At 45.0% G+C, this 18,393-nt stretch overlaps 1 protein-coding gene across 1 annotated transcript in view; it reads right to left on the bottom strand.

The window, feature by feature from the left end:
- LUC7L (LUC7 like) overlaps positions 1-18,393 on the bottom strand; it is an 87,056-nt gene that overhangs the window by 30,433 nt on the left and 38,230 nt on the right. Inside the window, exons 3-4 of the mRNA XM_082261093.1 lie at positions 9,417-9,515; positions 4,779-4,889 (exon numbers count right to left, since the gene is read on the bottom strand). Of these exons, the coding sequence (XP_082117219.1) occupies positions 4,779-4,889; positions 9,417-9,515 (210 nt within the window). The remainder of the gene's footprint in view (positions 1-4,778; positions 4,890-9,416; positions 9,516-18,393) is intronic.

Genomic DNA, 18,393 nt, shown 5'->3' on the forward strand with positions numbered 1-18,393 from the left:
TCCTTTGAAAAATGCGTAATTCTGTGTGGCAGGAAGGGCGGCTTTTTATCTTCAACATCAAAACCGTGCGGGGAAACAGCACTACATTTACCGTGTGGGAAACTCCCAGGTCTGCCCTCTACAGGATTAAGTCATTGCTTGCTGTAACAGAACTACAGCAGAGAAGCTTAATGGACCAGTGGCCGGGAGGACGGAGGGCATAGCTGCCACCAGTCCAACAAAACAGATGTGCAGGTGAATCAGTTTTGCAGATGTGAACAAAAATGGATCTCTCATGATCATTATATCCATTAAAGCCCCCAACAAACCATCGGTTTAAATTAACAAAACATATCTTAAAGCTATTAAATATATATATATATATATATTTCTACTCAAAGTCCAGCTTTAAATACAGCAGTGGTAAAGCATAGAAAAATGGTGGTGTATAAAAGAGGGTACAGCTACCGTACTAGAGCTGAACATACCAGAGATCTTGACTAAAAAGGAAAGCCAAGTATACACAAAGTTTTTGTCCATAGCCCAGCAGATTGGAGGAAAAAAACAAAAAAGATTTCCACCCTCACAGACGTTATATGGATGCAGGAATCTCCCCCGCTAACGACCAGCATCCCGCCACACCACCCGATCAGAATATATGGATCATAAAATGTAAGGGAGCAGTGGGCGATGCCATCATGCCTGTCTTTTCGACACACGCCCAGCTCTGCTCTAATGCTCGTGTCCGCTTTTGTCATGTACTTGTTTTTCAAGTCCCATGGCATTACATCAGGGCAGTGGTCCCCAACCTTTTTGGCACCAGGGACCGGCATTGTGGAAAAAAATTATGCCAAGGTGCGGTTTTTCGCAGGCAATTGGTCAAGGAAATGGGTTGTGTGAGCGCTTTTAATCACCACACCACCATAGTTGATATGGCCTCAGGAGGATTGAAACACATTTATATTATTGCATTGCAATATAAAATTAAATAGTTCAACTCATCATAATACAGAATCTGCCACCAGATGCAGCGTGTCACTTGCCACGTCGCCTGCAACCAAAAGCGGTGTGCCACTTGCCACGCCTCATGCCATCAGATGCAGATTGTCACTTGCCACGCCGCCTGCCAACAAAAGCGGATTTTCACTACACACCGCCTGCCACCAGATGTAGATTGTCACTTGCCACGCCGCCTGCCACCAGATGCGGAATGTCCTTTGCCACGTTGCCTGCCACCAGATGCGGATTGGCACTGCATTGGTGGCAGCACAGGCATGCGTGTTAGTCTACAGAGGTAGGCCTGGAGAGGTGGGTTCCTAGTGAGGGAGAACAGCGGCAATGCAGAGCAGACGGTGAGAGATGATCTCATCTCTCTGCTCGTCCGCCTCACCTCCAACAGTGTAGCGACCCTGCTCTGAGGGCGGAACAGCAGTGATGCGGGCGGGCAGTGAGATGTCACCTCTCTGCTTGCCCGTCACTGCACCTCAGACAGTGCAGCCTTCATGACCCAGCTGCAAACAGGTCGCTAGGACCCCCGCATCAAGGGCGGGCTTCAAATAGTTAAGTAGGTGCTGTAATGCACTGTACAGAAAAGTTGTTTAGAAACCAGGGAGGGGGCGATTACATAAAATGTTAATGGGTACACTGAAGATATTATCGCTGCCTATTATCCCCGGGTGCCCAGGGCCCAATACTGCAATGGCCTGTATGTGGTTTGCTTTATTCACTTTCTGCTACTGCCCACATGTCTGGCATTTTGCTTAATCCTGGCATTGCCCCTTTTGCCCTGGGGCTTTGTACACATCCCTTGCAAAGCCAACAGACCAATGTAAACACCAGCAGGAACTGCATTTCCTGGGTACATTTTAAGTAACAGGTGCACATTACTTAAAGAGGCTCAGAGCTGAATGAAATGTAGAGGTATAAGTAGTTGGAATTGTGCACAAGTGTGGAGAGATGAAAATGGTGAAAGAACTGGAAAGCTTGCAGTTGTTAAAGAGGGTGCATAGGGAGGAGTGGACGGGGTTGCGTTTACAGGAGGATGGATTGGGGACAAAAAGTGGCCCATTTTGCAAACAATTTTCTATATGATTTTCAATTTACATCGGTTTACTTTCAAATGAAAGTTTTGTGCTTTCAGAATTAGATTCTTTACTACTGCGTTGCTATATTGGAAGACATACTATTGTCAGTTTTCTTTCTTTGCCACTCAACTCCCTCAGTTTGCAGCTGGAGGCAATGCTGTGTGGATAATGGGCTGGAGACAAGAGGACAGATTACTCCCGACACCACCCACAGTCCAACCCATGTAACACCTACACACAAAATAAACATCCCAATGCATAAAATGGGATGGGTCGTTTACTGTGGGACAGGGAGTGATTGAATGAAAAAAAGATTGTAGTTGGAATGAAAGTAGTAAAAGGACAGATTGATAGTTTTGTTGTTCCTGGAGAACTGCTTTTAAAGAAGCACCACCTGAGAATAAACCATTAGAAGCTTTGATATAAAAAAGGGGTGAATAAATGCTTCCAGTGGAAAAAAGCATCCCTGGATAGTGCATACCTCCACTTCTCAGGGTAAACCTTCCTTACTAGGCAAAGGTTGGTCACAACAAACATTGATTTTATTTACTTTTCCTGTTCACTTTCTGGAAGTAATATGATTACTAAGAACTATTTATGGCATTTTTTTTTTTTTTTTAGAGCATTCCTGCTTTACCAGATTTTTTTGTTTTTCAAATGCCTAAAAATTTTGTGCAACATTATCTTTGGGGTGACAGTTAAAAAAAACTCTTGAAAGTGTTTGAAAATCTGTAGAACTTGCTACAGATTTTAAATTATTGCAACTTTGGGGAAAATGCTCCAAGAATAGCATTTGATACCTCATGGTGCTCTGAAGATATGGATCTACAATATTAACAAATGAGCATTTGTATGGCCAATGAATAGGGTTTGATCACACTATGGATTATTGCAGCTGAATATACTGCATTCTGAGTGAAGCACAGAGCTTTATGAACCGGTCGCTTGCTCTCCACCTCAACCATTCATAAATAGTCTTTCCAACTGCATGCAGCAGCAGTCAGGCATGGGATTTTGACTGGAGAGATGTTTTCACAAGACAACTGACAAAAATAGTTTTTCCCGGAATTCGGTTGAAACTGCAGAGTAACGTTTCCTAAGAAACATTAAGAGAGAAAAAAAACTAGAGAAACATGTTATGAGCCGAGAAGCACAAAATGTATTTTAAGAAATTTGAGGACATATAGGGCACCTAGGAGAGCTCTTTGAGGGCATTAACTGATGCAAACGTACAAAATGTAAAAGCAATGCATAATTGTTGGTGTAATCTAAATAACCAAAATAATAAATAGAAGCCACCACCCATTGCCACAATTTCCTAGTGAGCTAGTATTTCAGATGTCAAGTCCAAACTGAGACCATATTAAGGGCCAGCAATAGAAAATTTATAACATAACACTTCATCTCACAAATGTGAGAAGCCCTCTTCCTGGTCCTTCCACCCTTTAACTATACATACTGTATGCAAAAAGCAGATCAGATATAATCTAAAGGCGCATAAGAAGTAGGCAGGGCCTTTGTTCCCCACAAATGGGAGATTGCCTGCAATGGTTCAGCTGAACAGAGGACTAAAGGGATAAATTACCGAGTGATTCCCAAACCAGGAACTCCAGAAAACATTCCAGAACTGACAATCCCACTAGAGTAATTTAGCAAGGCTAAGCTTCAGAAATCCCAGGACAGTCTATCAGATCTGTCATCGTCTTCTACATGCTGCAGGTCATCCTGAGGACTTAGACCAGGCAGTAACATTTTTTACGGTATAAGAAAACGCTCTCCCTAAAACACACTTTTGGACTTGTCAAGTTAAGGGATGGGAAAGTAGCTTGGCCCAAACTATTTAAATGCCAATGTCCCTTTTTGAGCATGTTACACATTACATCTGTATTTCGTGCGTAATGTTTAACATGCTCCAGCATGCTACCTTTGCCTGTGTGCACTAGTAAGGCAGTTCAGACTTTAAAGTGGAACTTTACTCATAACTTGATAAAAAATATTGGTCTTTAGCATGGAACATACATGCAACATTATTGATTATGCTACCAAAATAATTGTGCTAAAAATTGCCTTCATCATTGCTCCTGTTTCTTCCTGCTGAAGGCTGCCATTTTGCTGAAGCACAGATTCCCTGAACAGCAGTAAATCAAAGAACTAAACCCGTTGATTTAATGGTTCCAAAAAACAGTTGCATTTCTGGTTTGCCAACGGTCACACTTGCTTGTGTTTTTACCAAACTGTTAAACCATCAAATGGCTGGGGTCATAATTGTTCACTAAAGCGCCAGGGTAGTTCCAGAACGATCAAACAGAAGTAGCTTACTTGGCTTTACAGGATAGGACGGTTTAATTCCACTTTAAGGCTTTCAGCAGATCTGCCTCTACAAATTTGGCAGTGCTAAAAATATAGAGCAACTGTGGATGTGCAGAGCAGGGCGAGACAGTATTACTAGATTTTAAAAAGTACAGGCACTTATTTTTAATGTTTTTCATAGCTACACCTGCAAAAGGGGCCAGCCTGACGTGATCTAGCAGGACTTTATTTTCGGACTAAATTTCCACTTTAGGAATTTGTTGACTGCATAGCCAATAAAACCAGCACCTTAACGGACATTTTATTAATACTACCAGCGGTATTCACAAAAAAAAAAAAAAAAGGAGGACTGCCATGCCATCACAAGAAATGTGCTCTGCACACCAGAATGTCTAATCTGAATACCTTTACAGCAACTTCTGCACTTATTTCTTCTTGTGTTTCAGCAAGTCGTTTCTTCGCAAGTTCAGTTCTCCTGTCACACTCCGCAATAAATGACTCCAAATGATCCATAGCCTAAAAGAGAACAAAAACTCTTCATAAATGCTCTTTGCACCTAAACTGCTCTCCTAATATAACCGTTACAATTTCAGAAAACAACCACCCATGCTATGGCACAAATTAATATTAATGGCTACGGATAGCTCTTCACAGTCATGCACAAATTTGTCTTCCTATGGTTTACAAAATCAGTTATGATGATGCAATGGTGTGGACAAGCATATACACAGCATGGCTTCCACTGAAACCTAGCGATCTCAAAAGCAGGATGGGCATAGACATATTTAAAGCTGCATCTCAGCAGCTCTCTCAGGTTTAGAAAGGGAGACATTTATATAGGTCAGATTTAAAATGCTAAGCAACTCAACATAAAAAAAATATATATAATTTTGTTTACACTGAAGTCATTAATAAAAAACACCCAAAAATATTAAAGCACTTTAGCCGATTTTTAACTATATGGGTAACATTTTGTAGCCAGCAGAAAAAACAAACATTCACTTGAGACAAATCCATTATTTTATGCTATGGCACTTTTTACTGCTCAAGGTACTAAGATTCATGCTCACTAATCACATCTTGGGTTTTGGGTTACCGTTCTCTTCCTGGCAGTCAATGGCATATTTTCATACTCCGCACATTTTCATACTATGTTCTTCGGACTGCGTAGTTTGTCTTGTAGTAGAAATCTTTTTTTTTTACCCCCTACCATCTCTAGAATTAGTGACAGTCAAAATTCCAGATAGTGACTGCAATCCTCTGATAGATAAAACAGTAATAGCTGTAAGGGAAGTGTACTTACATACAAGCTGCTTTTACTCACATAATAGTGCACATGTATACTGGCCATATGAATGTCCTTTTGCATTTGCAGCATCTGTTAACTGTTCACTAATGACACAGAAGTCATAAAATAATCAGTATAAGGTATTGTGTATTAAACTGACACTGCAATATATAGTCATTAAAATAGTGGGCATTATTACAAAAAGTAAAACTACATTTTTCAAAGAATTACATTCCAAATGTAAATAATGATAGATCATTCACCAAAACCACAAAAAAAAACACATACTCCAGCATAATGCTGACTGACATCAGCTTTTTCTGCAAATCGCAAGTTTTGTTAAGCTGTGGTGGTCAGCAAGCAGAAGCAGTTATGTGTAAATGTAACGTGCAGGTTATTTATTACCTCTCACAGAGAACACAGATCTACCTCCTGAAAATGTGTCAATCTAGTCTTTCCCCCTAAGAGGCTGGAGTCTTTATGTTTAGGCATCAGCCAGAACCAACATTTACTTCCAGAAGTAAGATGGTGGCCCAGTGATAACAACCCACATCTCACATCAGCTCACTATTGCTTCCTCACCTGGTGAGATGTAAAAAAGTTACAATAGGTGTGTGTACCTAGATTCACACCGATTACTGTTCGTTTCCAGCACCACATCACAATCGCACTCTGTTCATGCGAACAGGTGCAGCGGTCAATGTTAAGTTAACAGCACCCCAAAAATTGTTCGCAAAACACAGTGCGAATGGCAGAATCAGATCCATGTGATCCAATTCCAGTGCGGCAAAAAAAAAAAAAAAAAGGTGCGTGCACCTTTTTCGTGCAGGTGTGGTGTGATCTGAGCCACACAAAATGAATGGTCTTAAATCGCACTGCAAAGATTCCCACGTAATTTGAACAGGAATGCAGTGTAAATCCTGTCAGAATTACATGTGGTTCGCTGCATGGCACCAGTGTGAACCTAGGCCGAGAGAGATTTACAACTGCTTCCTATTGCCCACCGTAAAACCGCTCACTGTTCTAAAGCTAAGCACTTAGCCCTGTTATATCATGAAAAGTGTTAACCCCAGCCAAACCTTTAAATTATGCATTTAAAAAAAAGGGGGGGGGGGGGGGGGAATCCAAGATCGGAATGTAGAGAGCAAAACAAAGCTGACATATGTTCTAGCCTTCCCCATCTCTGTTAAAATGTACTAATGTGTCCATGTTTGAGTTTTCCTCTCACTTATCTTGATGACGTTGTCACCAGGACAAGTAATGAAAGGTGATCTCTGTAACAGTCATGAAAAGCAATAAACCTTAAAAAGAGGTTTTCTTTCCCTACTCTCTCAAAAATAAAAAAATAAAAAGGTTTTTGGCTGGAGATAGAAGTTTGTGGGACAAACACTAAGAATTGTTACTCTGCAGCCCCAACCACAGTCTTAATTAATCCAAAAAAAATTCACTCTAGTAGAGATTCTGCTGCAACATACCATTTTTCTTAATTTGACTTATTCAGTATTGATGCAAAGAAAAGACGTAAAGCAGTAACGTGTCCATCAGAAAAATACATTAGACCTTGTGCACACGGACATAAATTACTGATGTTTATACTCAGGATCTTGCTGGTGCTTAAACGTGCGTATGTGTACACATGCGTAAAATTCTTCTTCATCCTCTTCTAGTTGCCAGTGTTGCAATAACGCATGTATAAATGCATATACACACACAAATGCGCATAATTACTGCACTCAAACTATTTCTCGGCTCTGTATTCATTGCATTACTACTGATCTTTACACAGCTGGATGCACTGTCCCAACAATGCACCGGTCTTCAGATCAGGCTTTTTTTACTCCCGTGTGCAAGAGGCCTTAAGTGAAAACATGGAGACCTGAGGCATAGGAATCCCCCAGAATAATGTGCTCTGGTCACTGTAATTAATAGCCAATACGATTCAAGACTTTGAGACTAGATTTATTTATTTTTTTAATTCAAGAGAAATCCTGATATATATACACACACTTTTTTCAACAAGGAGTGGGGTTTTTTTATCTCCCTTAAGTCCCAACCCCCCCCCCCCCCCCCCACTTAAAATAAATAGTGGCCCATTTACTAGTTCACTGGCTAGTAAGCAGCAAAGACTTGCCACCAAGATACACATGCAAGTCATGAAATGAATAATCCCCCAATCCACCATATTCTAGCAACCCTGTGCTACTCTTAACTGCTGAATATTGCCTAGTTGAACTTCTGCTGCAAAAGAAATTCTCTGCCATTGGTGCCAAATAAATACCAGTGTATTTTCATGGCTTGGGCATACCTCCTTCTCTGCTGAATTGAACCATAAGGCCTCATGAACACAGGTTTATTGTAAATGCCGTTTCTCCCGAAAATAAGAGTTAAAAACAAACCTAAGCCGCAGTTACTCAAACACGTTTTAGGCGCGTTTAGACGCATTTGAGCATTTATTTCAAATGGCCAGAACTTAATTAATCCCAAGCATTGAAATTAGTAAATGCTTCGGCACATCTAGATGGTCTGGTGTGTGCCCAAAAGCTCCTCCTCTGAACATAGACTTATTGAGAAGCATTCAGGGACTTAAGCAAAAAACATCAGTTTAGGAGCAGCAGTGTGCATGAACCCTAAGAAGGATCAGCCTGTTCTCATACTCCACAAGTCACCATTTTAGAAGGCCCACTGGCAGCAGGATTTCTGGCAGCAGAGGTACAATTAGCATCTTATGCCAGCTTAGTTTTCCTTGTCATTTTGTTAGCTATATATTTACTAGTACACATTTGATTGCAATGCCACTATATGGGCCCCACATCATGCTGTTGAAGGTATATCAGACCATTACAGGTGTGTCTGGTTATTAGCTACTGTGTGTAAGCATATAAAACAAAAATGACTCAAACATATTTAAAAAAAATTAAACAAAAAAACTAAAAGAAATGGGGGGTGGAGATGTGCAAGTGCACAAAATTATACTTTGTGACGTTCTGACAGATTTTTTTTCAGCTAGTATGTTGAACCAAGCATGTTTGGCAACTGCATAGCACATTAGGGTAGCCAATAAAGAATGTCTTTCATATGCAAACAAAAACAGGGAACTTTTGTTTCACAGATTTTTATTGTATATGCGAGTGTGACCAGAGCAATGAATCTTTTTTTAAATGATCATTAATTTCTATGCAATTATAATAAGCTTATATGGACACATTAAAATGCATGCCATGTTTCCCACTCATTGCTGCACAGTGATGGTGCTATACTGTTCATCGCTCTCTGAATCTTTGTATGCTCAGACTGAAAACAAACTCTCCACATGGCCATCGCTGATTTTATGATTGCTGGCCAATGGTTGGGGAATCTACAACTACAAAAAAAATACCAAAAACCAGGAAATTTTATACAATGCTGGAGGGAAACCATACAACAACAAAAAAAACCCCCAAACAATGTACTCCCTAAAAATACATGGATATTGTAAGTGTAGTAAAAATGGGTCGATTTACTAATGGAGTAGAGGTTGTTGACATAGCAAAATGAATGTTCACCTAAAATACACAAATCATGGAAGTGGGGTGTGACACCTTGAATATTGTTAGTATACTGATTGGTTGAGTTAAAGCAGCTAGGCCTTAATTACTAAGCTCAGTAAATATTCACTTTGCAATGTGAGCACTGTATTCTTTAGTAAATAAGCCCCACACTATTCAGTGAATGGACAGGCATTGGTGCAAGATACAAAATAAAGGAAAACAACTCACATCAAGCTCAAAAAACAGATCCTTTTCCTTGCTTGCAATCTCATAGTCCGCTCGCAGTGCCAAATCGTGAATCTTGGTGCACTCACCCAAATCCATCCGCTGTTTAAGAATATAAACAAAAAAAAAAAAAAAACACATAAATTAGAAGCATTTAAAGGCAAGCTATAAAACAAAAAAAAAATTTTAGAAACACATGCCATAGGTTTCTTCTAAAAGTAAAATTACAGTGTCAGCATTTGTACAGAGGGGTGATATCTTTAAAGTGTTTGTTACCCCAAAAAAAAAAAAAAAAATTGATCCTGTTCCCTTAAAGCATGAACAGCAGCACAGTGCTTCTGCTGTGTAGTTTGGCCCCCTGTATCATAAAATACCTGGCTAATCCTGCTTTTCTCCCTGTAAACTGACCACAGTTTATCATGGCTGCTGAGCCCTGACACCGTAGTCATCGTGCCTTCGTCATCAGCACCTCTCCTGTGTCCCCCCTCCCGACTGTCAGCTGCGTCAGTGCCCTTCTGCTCCCCACCCATTCCCTGCCGCTAAAAAATAACTATGGTATGAGGATACAATCCCCTCTGGTAAAAAAAGGATGTGCCCAACTGCATGTGTTATAAAAAATAGGTTGATTTCCACCTTATTTCAGTGTGCCTCCCAGCGCACGCGACTGCTTGCTACTCTCATCCTGGCGGATGTCAGGGGAGTTCTCTGCCCCTCCCGCTGTAGTCAGCCTAGGAGAGGAGAGCAGTCACGCGAGCGCTGGGAGGCGCTCTAAAATAAGGCAGAAATCTGCATATAAAAACACATGCAGTGGGGCACATGTCCTTATTTGCCAGAGGAGATTGTATGATCATATCAGTGGCTTTACAACCACTTTAGGCAACTAAAATAGGGTTTTGTATGCACAGTAAAATCCTATTTTTTGGATTCCACTAAGGGACACAGGTAGACTAAACCTTCGAGTTATGCGGTAACCTACGGAAGGCTTGGACACTGGCAAACAAAAATGTTGATAGGTCATTCCACCATAACAAATATAAAATTAGGAAGACAAATCCATACAAAAGGTATTAAAAACTTAATCTAGACATCTACTGTTTGTGCATTTTTTGAACAGAGGGTGGTCCACAGAGGGGCCACGTCCAAACCGAGGGGCCACCGGAGGGACTTACCGCACCATGGGACCAGGTGGGGAACCATTCCAGGCAGACCACCCACCCATCTTGGCAGGGAGGTGCTGCGGGCCAGAGGTAGGCTGCAACTCCGTTAATGACTAGGATCATGACCAGGGCTATGCGTCCTCGCAAGACGTTTAACTCGCCGTCAAGCTCCCGTCCAGTGGGGCTATGTTGCGGCCAACACAATGCAGAGCTAAGGTTGGGTCGCACTCGCTGACCAGACTGGAAAGACCATAAGGATCTAGACTATCCAGTTCATCGTCCAGTCCGGCAGTTGACTGTAGTTCTCACAGGAACAGAAAATAGGAAAAGAAAGAAAATTCAAGTTAGACTTACAGGTAACTTGTTTTCCAGGAGTCTTTCAGGACAGCACCTTGAGAGATGGCTCCCCCCTCTCACCAACAGGAAACACCCCAAAGACCAAACTTTAAAAGGAGGCTTCTCCCACAATTCCTCAGTTGTAGAAGAGTACCTCCGGCCCATGCTGGAACACAAACAAATATGGTTAATACCAGCAAAAATATACAAATAGGACAGGCTCCTGCTGTCCTGAAAGACTCCTGGAAAACAAGTTACCGGTAAGTCTAACTTGAATTTTCCCTAAACGTCTTTCAGGACAGCACCTTGAGAGGATTATCGAGACTTACTTAACTTAGGGAGGGACAACAGCCTGAAGGACCTTTCTGCCAAAAGCCTGGTCCCCGGCTGACAAAAGGTCCAACCTATAATGTCGTGCAATTGTAAAGTAGCTTGACCATGTAGCTGCCTTACAGATCTGTTCTGGAGTGGCACCAGCTTTTTCTGCCCATGTAGTGGCAAGAGCTCTAGTAGAGTGAGCTCTAATCCCCTGCGGGGAAGATAATTTCATCTGGGAGTAAGCCTCTAAAATAGCTGATCTAAGCCACCTGGCAATTGACCCCTTTGATGCCTGGCGACCCTTTTTTTTGCCAGAAAAAAGAACAAAGAATTTGAAGATCTAAATTCCCTGGTTACCTCCAGGTAGTGTTATCAGGGTTCTTCTCACATCCAGGTTATGAAACAGTCTTTTCTTATCTACAGAAGGGTTAGGACAAAAGGTCGGTAAGACAATATCGTGGGATCGGTTTTTCGCTGACACTACTTTTGGTGTCTTGAGAACAAATTCTATCTATAAGAATTCTATCAATTCTTAACAGTCTTAAGGGAAAGATTTTAGTGAAATAGTTTTTAAAGGTTCAAAAGGCTCCTTTGTGAAGGCCTGAAGAACCACTGATAAATCCCATTTGGGAAAACTCTTGGTAGGTGCTGGTCTGGAAAGGGTAAGAGCTTTAAAGAATCTGGCGACCAGGGCAATCGGCTTCTCTAAGAATACTCCTAAGGCGTCTACTTGCACTTTGAGAGTACTAACAGCCAGACCTTTTACTGCACCATTTTGAAGAAATTCGAAAATTGACAATACTTTCCAAGGTTTGGTTCTTTGAACGACACCAGGTGTTATAAGTTTTCCAAACTTTTGCCTATATGTCCCTAGTAATCTTGTTCCTACTGGAAAGTAAAAATGGTTACTAATGATTCTGAGTGTCCTTTATTTTTTAGTATTTGCTCCTCAGATACCAGGCAGTGAGGTTCAGCCTGGCCACCTCTGGGTGACAAACTGGGCCCTGAAGTAGCAAATTCTGACAGAGGGAGCTGGAAGGCAGGTTTGGCTGCCAACTGTAGCACAGTTGAAAACCAGGCTCTTTTGTGCCAGCATGCAGTGATTAGGATCACTGATGTTCTTTCCTTCTGTATCTTCCGTAGTACAAGAGGGATAAGCTGAAAGGGGGGAAAAGCAGAGCCCAAAAAGGAAAGTCCAGGGATGCGCTAAAGCATCCATCCCCAGAGAATTGTTGTTTCTGGGGAGTGAAAAGTAAAGCGGAAGTTTTGCTTTTTCTCTTGCTGCAAACAGATCCACTTCTGGTTGTCCCCAAGTCCTGATAATCAGTGCAAAGACTTATGGATTTAGACTCCACTCTGCTTCCTGAATTTTTTGCCTGCAAAATAGATTTTGATTCCAGTGGGCTCCCCAACCCCATCTGCTGGCATCTGTTACTCTTTTGCTCTACCAGGAAGGTCCAGGCCAATCCCCTTGATAAGGTTGCTTGGTTCCTCCACCACCAGAGGGTCCTCTTGACCTTGGTGGGGATCTTTACTTTTCCAGGGTTTCTGGACTGTGATCCCAGACGTTTAGTGGGAAATATTGGAGCGGCCAGAAATGGAGCCTTGCCCATTGAATGGCTGGTATGGTTGAGGTTAGATTTTGCAGAGACGACATAACCCTTCTGACCGACCATTCGTGATTTGTTTGCAGCATAGCCACTATACTTTGAATCTTGGCTTGCTTGTCTTCTGGAAGGAAGATTTTTTTGTTCCACTGAAACTTATCTGGAAGCCCAGAAATGGTACCCGCTGTGCTGGCGTGAGGTTCGACTTCTGGAAGTTCACTATCCAACCCAGAGTTTCTAGGGGAACGTGGGCCCTGTTTAGATCTTTTTGAAGCCTTTTCTTGGAAGGGGCAAAGAAAAGTAGATCATGCAGGTATGGTATCACAGATTCCTTACAGGCAGTAGATCGTGCAGGTATGGTATCACAGAGATTCCTTGCAGGCGCAGGGGCGCTAGACACTATGCTTTTACCTTAGTAAAAATCCGAGGGGCTGATGAAAGGCTGAAAGGAAGGGCTTTGAATTGAAGATGGAGGATATCCTTCCCCATATCCACAGCCAGCCTCAGGAATCTTTGGGACCGGGCGGCTATGGGTATATGTAGATAGGCATCCCTTAAGTCTATTGATGCCGTAAAGCATCCCTTGGTTACCAAAATTTCCTGTACAGAACTGACCTGTTTAATGGTTTTAAGTTGAGGATAAGACGGAAATCCCCCGATTTTTCTTTATCAGGAAAATATGGGAATAAAATTCCTGACGTTGTTCCTCCGATGGTACCAGACTCAACTCCCTGTCGCATCAGGTCCTTTAATAGGTCCTTCATAGCCAGGGCTTTTGTTGTGTCTCTTGGAAGGTTCATGACAAAGAACCTTTTGGGAGGAGGATCCGAAAAACGGAATTTTTGTAAAATCTTACCTGTAAAATTCCTTTCTCCGAGTCCTCCGACAGTCGCCGCCTCTTCATATTCGTCACAATGGGGTATTAGACTTTGCTCCGAAGGAGTAGCTAGGCAACAGAATATGTTAATATAAAGGTTTTTAACATAACCCACCCCCAGGGGGTGGTCCCCTCAGTCTATACCCTCCTACTTCCTGTATCCATACTTCAGTTTCAGTGGAATAGCAGTAGAGTATACAACCAAACCCCAAAGAGGGGCGGGGGCGGCGACTGTCGGAGGACTCAGAGAAAGGAATTTTACAGGTAAGATTTTACAAAAATTCCGTTTTCTCTTACGTCCTCCGACAGTCGGCGCCTCTTCATATTCGTCACAATGGGGACGTCCCAAAGCAATGCAAACATGAGGGGTGGGAAACGCAGCCGCGCCTAAGGCAACGCCGTCTCCACATCAAAGAAAGAAACCTTACCAAAGGAAGGAAACCAGCTGGGCAACATGAGAAAAAAAAAACTTGCTCAACAGAAGCAAAAAAATCCAGGAAAACAAATAACCTAGGGATAACAACAGATATCCCAAACAGCCAAAGAGCCCATACGAAAAGCTCTAAGGGACTGCCGCACTAAGAACCTTGCGGCCAAAGGAAGCATCTGCCGATGCCTGAACATCCACTCTGTAGAATTTAGTGAAGGTGTGAACAGTCGACCAAGTCGCCGCCTTACACACCTGGGCCACAGAAGCCCCATGACGACAGGCCCAAGACGTACTCAGAGATCTGGTAGAGTGCGCCTTCACAGGCACAGGGGGAACTTTCCCCTTCAAAGCATAGGCCTGTTCAACAGTCTGTCTGATCCATTTGGCGATGGTAGAGGCCGACGCCGCCATGCCCTTCCGAGGTCCCTCAGGAAGGACAAACAAGGAATCCGACTTGCGGAAAGATTCAGTCGATTTCAGGTAAACCCTAATCGCCCGAACATCATCCAAGGAATGCAGTTCCACCTCCTTCGGATGTTTGGGCTTCGCGCATAGCGAAGGCAGGACAATGTCCTCATTGAGGTGAAAATCCGAAACCCTCTTCGGAAGAAAAGAATGGTTAGGTCGCAAGACCACCTTATCCAGATGAATGACCAGATACGGAGACTTGCAGGACAAAGCTGCCAGCTCCGAAACCCTGCGAGCCGAAGTGATCGCCACCAAAAAAGCAACCCTTTTGGACAACATGGGCAACGAGATCTTCCTGATCTGTTCAAAAGGAGCATGTTGAAGAACGGACAGAACAAGGTTCAAGTCCCAAGGGGGTAAAGGGTCCCTCCTAGGAGGGACCAGATGTCGCACCCCTTGAATAAAAGTACTAACCAAGGAGTTAGATGCCACAGGATGTTGAAAAAGAACGGCCAGCGCAGACACCTGACCCTTGACCGTAGCCAGCGCCAACCGCTGGTCGACACCCGTCTGAAGGAAGGATAACACCCTAGACAACGAGTACGTGCGAGGTGAAAACCCCCTGGACTCACACCAGGCAAAGTAGGCCTTCCAAGTACGGTAATAGACCTTCCCCGAGGAAGACTTCCTCGCGTTAATCAAAGTGTGAATGACCTCCGGGGATAGACCCCTATCCTTCAAGACCTCGGTTTTAACAGCCAGGCCGTCAAAGGCAGCGACTGTAAAGCAGGGTGGAAGATCGGCCCTTGAGACAGGAGATCTTCTCGAAGAGGCAGACACCAAGGAGCGTCGACCGCCAGATTCACGAGGTCCTCGTACCAGGACCGGCGAGGCCAGTCCGGCGCCACCAGAATCACTGCATGTGGTTCCGAGTGCAACCTGCGAAGGAACCTGGGCAACAGTTGAATCGGCGGAAACGCATACAGCAGCCGATACTGATGCCACGGGGCTACTAACGCGTCTGACGCGTCTGCCCGAGGATAGCGCGTTCTTGCCACGAACCTTCTTACCTTGTTGTTCAGACGAGACGCGAACAAGTCTACCTCCGGAAGACCCCACTTCGCGGACAACATCTGGAAGACGTCCGGGTGGAGAGACCATTCCCCCTGATCCAGAGTCTGGCGGCTCAGATAATCCGCCTGCCAGTTCTCCACCCACGGAATGTGCACCCCCGAAATCGCCGGGACATGAGTCTCGGCCCAAGAAAGAATGTCGGCCACTTCCCGAGCCGCTCGGGAACTCCTGGTGCCCCCTTGGTGATTGACGTAAGCCACCGCCGTGGCATTGTCCGTCTGCACCCGTCTGCCTGTCCGTCCAACGTTGAAAGGCAGAGACTTATCGCACGTAATTCCAGAATGTTGATCGGAAGGGAGGATTCCTCCTCCGACCAAGTACCCTGGGCGGACAGAACGCCCAGAACACCACCCCAGCCCGACAGGCTGGCATCCGTGGTGACCACCGTCCATGAAAGAGGACGAAAGGACTTTCCCCCCCGACACCGCCGGGGACTGGAGCCACCACAGAAGGTCCCTTCTGGTGCGATGGCTCAAGGAAATCTGGACATCCAGAGACTGCGGCCGCCAGTCCCACCTGGACAGGATCTCCGCTTGGAGACCCCGCGTGTGAAACTGGGCAAAGGGAATGGCCTCGAAAGTCGAGACCATAAGTCCCAGACACCGCATGCACTTTCGTAGGGACGAACACGGAACGTCCCAAAGGGACTGGACTTCTCCCTGAAGAGTCTTGAGTTTGTCGTCCGGCAGGAAGACCTTCGCCTGGACAGAGTCCAGGATCATTCCCAAATAGGGAAGACGAACCGACGGACACAGCGTCGATTTTGGATAATTTATCGTCCAACCAAACTCCTGTAGAGTCTGCACCGTGACGGACAGATCCGTCTCCAGACCCTGGCTGGTCGCAGACCGAACCAGAATATCATCCAGATACCCCAGGACAGAGATGCCCTGGGCTCTCAACAAAGCCAGTAGCGGCGCAAGCACCTTGGTGAAAACCCACGGAGCTGAAGCGAGGCCAAACGGCAGCGCCACGTATTGGTAGTGATCCTCCGCAATGGCGAATCGAAGGTACCTCTGGTGACCCTCAAAAATGGGGATGTGTAGGTACGCATGCTTCAAGTCGATGGAGGCCATGAATTCCCCCGGAACCAGGGCAGCCACCACCGATCGCAGAGATTCCATGCGTAACTTGCGTACCCGTACAAAGCGGTTCAGAGCTTTCAAGTCCAGAATTGGACGCACTTTGCCCTCCTTCCTGGGCACGGTGAACAGATTGGAATAGAACCCCTGAAATCTGTGCCGATGAGGCACCAGAACCACGACTCCCTGAGCTCTCAGGTCCCGCACCGCTAGGTGCAAATCCCGCAAACGCTCCGGAGACAGTTGAAGATTTGATGGAAAAAATCTGCTCTCCGGCCGAGAGAGAAACTCGATCTTGTAACCAGACCGAACGATTTCCTGAACCCACCGGTCCCAAACACGGGACAGCCATGGTAGAGGAAAACCGAGCAAGCGTCCCCCCACCCCAGAAATGGGTGAGGGCGCCCCTTCAGGCCGCACTGTTGTGGGCAGCGGATCCGGACTGGCCGGACTTCTGCTTACCTGTCCACGGCTTCTTTTGGGAGCCCTGACCTTTGAACGGCTTGCCCTTATAGTGTGGCCGAAAGGCACGAAAGGACCCCTGAGAGGGCCGAAAGGAAGCATGCTTCTTACCAGGGGCCGCCTTAGCCTTGTGGGATTGGGGTAAGAGCGTGCTCTTACCCCCGGTGATCCCCTTTATCAGGGTATCCAAGGATTCGCCAAAAAGACGAGAACCGTCATAGGGTAGATTGGCTAAGGTCTTGCGCGAAGATTGGTCCACCGACCAACACTTTAACCAAACCAAGCGGCGAGATAACACCGCCACACCGTGTACACGTGCGGCCAACGGGACCATATCCAAGTCCGCATCGCACAAATACATGACACCCTGATGGATTTGATCCACCATGTCCAAAGTCGCCTGTGGGGCAGAATCAGCCACCAAAACGCGCCTAAGCACCTGCGTCCAGCTCGCGACCGCCTGGGCCGCCATAAGTGAAGCAAACAGAGCTTTTCAGCATAGAACCCATAATAGAATAGGTATGACGGGTAAGAGACTCCAGCCTCTTGTCCGTGGCATCCCGGAACACCGGGGTATCCTCAGCAGGAATCGCAGTGGACTTGTTCAAAACCGCGATCGCGTGATCCACCGGAGGTGGTACACACCAACGCTCGTCAGTAGCGGGCGTGAAAGGATAACGCAATTTGAACCTACTGGGTACAGAAAAAGGCTTGCGGATATTACGCCATTGTTCCTTAACAGCGCTGTGAAAATCATCCGTGCAGTGAAAAACCTGCGACGTTTTGCATCTTCTCTTTGTCCCATAAGCTGCCAAGGCAGCAGGCGGACACGGTTCATCCTGCAAGCGCAGCGTTCGCTTAATAGAAGCAACCATTTCATCCATGAGTGCAAGCTCTTCAGACGAGCCAGGAGGGGAATCATCCACCCCTTCAACCTCAGCCTCCACCTCGGACCCCACAAGATCCAGGGAGGAACGGGACCCTGATAAGGAGACCCCGGTCATACCAGCCCCTGCACCATCAACCTCTGAACCAGAGGAAATTGAATCTCTGGACCTTTTTGTGGATTGCGCAGCCACCAGCATTTGCACCTGTGCTGCCAGATTAGCCACAATCGCAGCCAAATCTCCCCCTGGGGGGGAAACAGCAGTCCCCTGACTATCCATCAA

This window comes from Pelophylax lessonae (assembly GCF_965119305.1).
Source record: "Pelophylax lessonae genome assembly, chromosome: 6".
Classification (NCBI taxonomy): Eukaryota; Metazoa; Chordata; class Amphibia; order Anura; family Ranidae; genus Pelophylax; species Pelophylax lessonae.